General features: G+C 38.4%; 1 protein-coding gene across 3 annotated transcripts in view; it reads left to right on the top strand.

Moving 5' to 3' along the window:
- LOC104766579 (protein CTR9 homolog) overlaps positions 1-2544 on the top strand; it is an 11914-nt gene that overhangs the window by 2906 nt on the left and 6464 nt on the right. For 2 of the 3 annotated variants that reach the window (XM_019241463.1, XM_019241464.1), the window contains exons 7-14: positions 235-298; positions 406-620; positions 911-998; positions 1170-1270; positions 1381-1473; positions 1828-1896; positions 2019-2111; positions 2185-2445. In XM_019241463.1, the coding sequence (XP_019097008.1) occupies positions 235-298; positions 406-620; positions 911-998; positions 1170-1270; positions 1381-1473; positions 1828-1896; positions 2019-2111; positions 2185-2445 (984 nt within the window). The remainder of the gene's footprint in view (positions 1-234; positions 299-405; positions 621-910; positions 999-1169; positions 1271-1380; positions 1474-1827; positions 1897-2018; positions 2112-2184; positions 2446-2544) is intronic. The other variant, XM_010490492.1, reaches the window with a different exon arrangement.

Genomic DNA, 2544 nt, shown 5'->3' with positions numbered 1-2544 from the left:
ATGTATCGACTGTCTTAAGAGGGCCTTGCAAGTATTTCCCGGGTGTCCTGCAGCTGTGAGATTGGGAATTGGTCTTTGTCGTTATAAGTTGGGGCAACTAGATAAAGCACGGCAAGCGTTTGATCGTGTTCTGCAGGCAAGTGGGACTGGGATGTTTATCTCATCTTTCTTATTACACAGCAGACTGAGTGATTCAACAAATAGTGTGCTATTTACCATATTCTGTATCTGCAGCTAGATCCTGATAATGTTGAGGCTCTTGTGGCACTTGGGATCATGGATTTGCAAGCAAATGATTGTAAGTGTAACTCAGTTCTAAATCTTCTGGTAATGCCTGTATGATGAAGAAATTCTATAAACTGAACTTCTTTTTGGCCTTTGCTGATGATGTTACATTAAGTATAGCTATAGGAATGAGGAAAGGAATGGAGAGAATGCAGCAAGCATTTGAGATTTATCCCTATTGCGCATCAGCCCTAAATTATTTGGCCAATCACTTTTTTTTCACCGGCCAGCATTTTCTTGTTGAGCAGCTGACTGAAACGGCATTAGCCGTCACAACTCATGGCCCAACAAAGTCACATTCTTTTTACAATTTAGCACGGTCATATCATAGCAAGGTTTGACATTTTTATCCTCTCTTGTATATTCCATTCGTACGTTGTCTCGAAGATAAGTATGGCGAAGAACTTTCTGGTCTGCCCTAGTACACGTTACGGTGAAAAACCTATGAGCTTGCCTTGAAAAGGAAGTGGAGGAAAAAATTGAGTGAAATATGCGGAAATATTTAATTTGAGTAGAGATATATCTGATGGTTTCTTTCTTCGATGGGCTGTTTTAGAAGAACACATCTTTTTCTGTTTCCTTTGTGTAACCTCCCTGTCGATGTCTGATGATGGTCTTGTTGTAGGGGGACTATGAAAAGGCTGGGATGTACTATATGGCAGCCATCAAAGAAACTAATAATAAGCCACAAGAATTTGTATTTCCTTACTTTGGTAACTTTTCCTTCACTGTTCTACTGAGTCTCTTAATTCTTCGTATGTTACCATCTGTCATTAGCAATGAAAAAGCCTGAGTTTCCAGTGTAGCTCAGTTTGGATTGATGATCTTATATGTGCAAAGTTATCCTGTATGGTCATTTAATTTGCTTTTTGTTGATGTTGCAGGTTTGGGTCAAGTACAACTAAAGTTGGGGGAGCTTAAAGGATCTGTATTTAACTTTGAGAAAGTATTAGAAGTCTATCCTGATAACTGCGAGACGCTGAAGGTTAAATGACTACAGGCATTTTCATTGTTGATCTTTCATTTTATATTTTGTTGTATTTTTTTTAAAAAATTGAAAAACGCTTCATGTGCATGTTTCTTTTCTTTCTTTAGGCTCTAGGACACTTATACACCCAGCTTGGACAAACTGAGAAGGCCCTTGAGTACATGCGGAAGGCCACAAAACTCGATCCACGTGATGCCCAGGTTAGTTTGGTTTACATATTCTTAAGCCTGATCTTTCGAAAGGTGTTGATACTTGCCTGAAGTCTTTAGTAGTAATCATGATCTCCGTTGCCTTACTGTGGATCACCTTCGAGTGACACTTCTACTTTTGTTGCCGGTAACACGAGCACGTTTAGCCTTAGTAAGGAAGAAAAAACATTGTAGCAAACATTTCTGCCATATATCTTTAGAACACCTTGTATGTTTTTGTCACTCTCAGCTCATAAGTGTGGTTGAAGATTTAATAGGGCTATGGATCATCTGCTGACTACTGCAATCCATTCTTCCTTGAGTTACTGTTTTGTCTTATTTTTACATGCTACGTTGGTCTTGTAGGCATTTGTTGGCCTTGGTGAGCTGCTGATACCATCTGACACAGGGGCTGCACTTGACGCCTTCAAAATGGTTAGTCTACTTAAAGTGTGATATTGATAATTGTATTTTATGTTCTAGTGCATAATAGCCTATTGTACATTATTAAAGAAAGACGTAACATTTTTCTGAGAACCATAAATGAAATTTTTCAGGCACGAACCCTCATGAAAAAGGGAGGCCAAGAAGTGCCTATAGAAGTCCTAAATGATATTGGTGCTTTACATTTTGAGAGAGAAGAATTTGAGGTTTGTAATGAGGTTGTTCCTGCTTGTTTGCTTTGAGTTTTTTCTATTGGCTACAATACCCTTTTCCTTGCAGTCTGCGCTTGATAATTTTAAGGAGGCTATGGGTGATGGAATATGGATTAGCTTCCTTGATCAAAAAGAAAATTTAGAACAGTTGGGTGTATCTGTTCTAGGATACAAGGATACTGGCATTTTCCATAGGCTGATTGAAAGTGGTCACTCTGTCGATGTACCTTGGAATAAAGTTACAACATTGTTTAACCTGGCTAGATTACTTGAGCAGCTACACAAAACAGAAGCAGCGACTTTTCTGTATCGGCTGATACTTTTCAAGGTTTATTTCCTACAACTTTATTTCGATATTATTTTCTATTTCACTTTATGATGAATTTTCTAGAGGTTGACATGAGGAGAAAAGAGGAAAAAATGTGAG

Source organism: Camelina sativa, chromosome 19 (genome assembly GCF_000633955.1).
Source record: "Camelina sativa cultivar DH55 chromosome 19, Cs, whole genome shotgun sequence".
Taxonomy (NCBI): domain Eukaryota; kingdom Viridiplantae; phylum Streptophyta; class Magnoliopsida; order Brassicales; family Brassicaceae; genus Camelina; species Camelina sativa.
The sequence above is the reverse complement of the archived record's forward strand: the minus strand, read 5'-3'. Positions and strand labels throughout refer to the sequence as shown.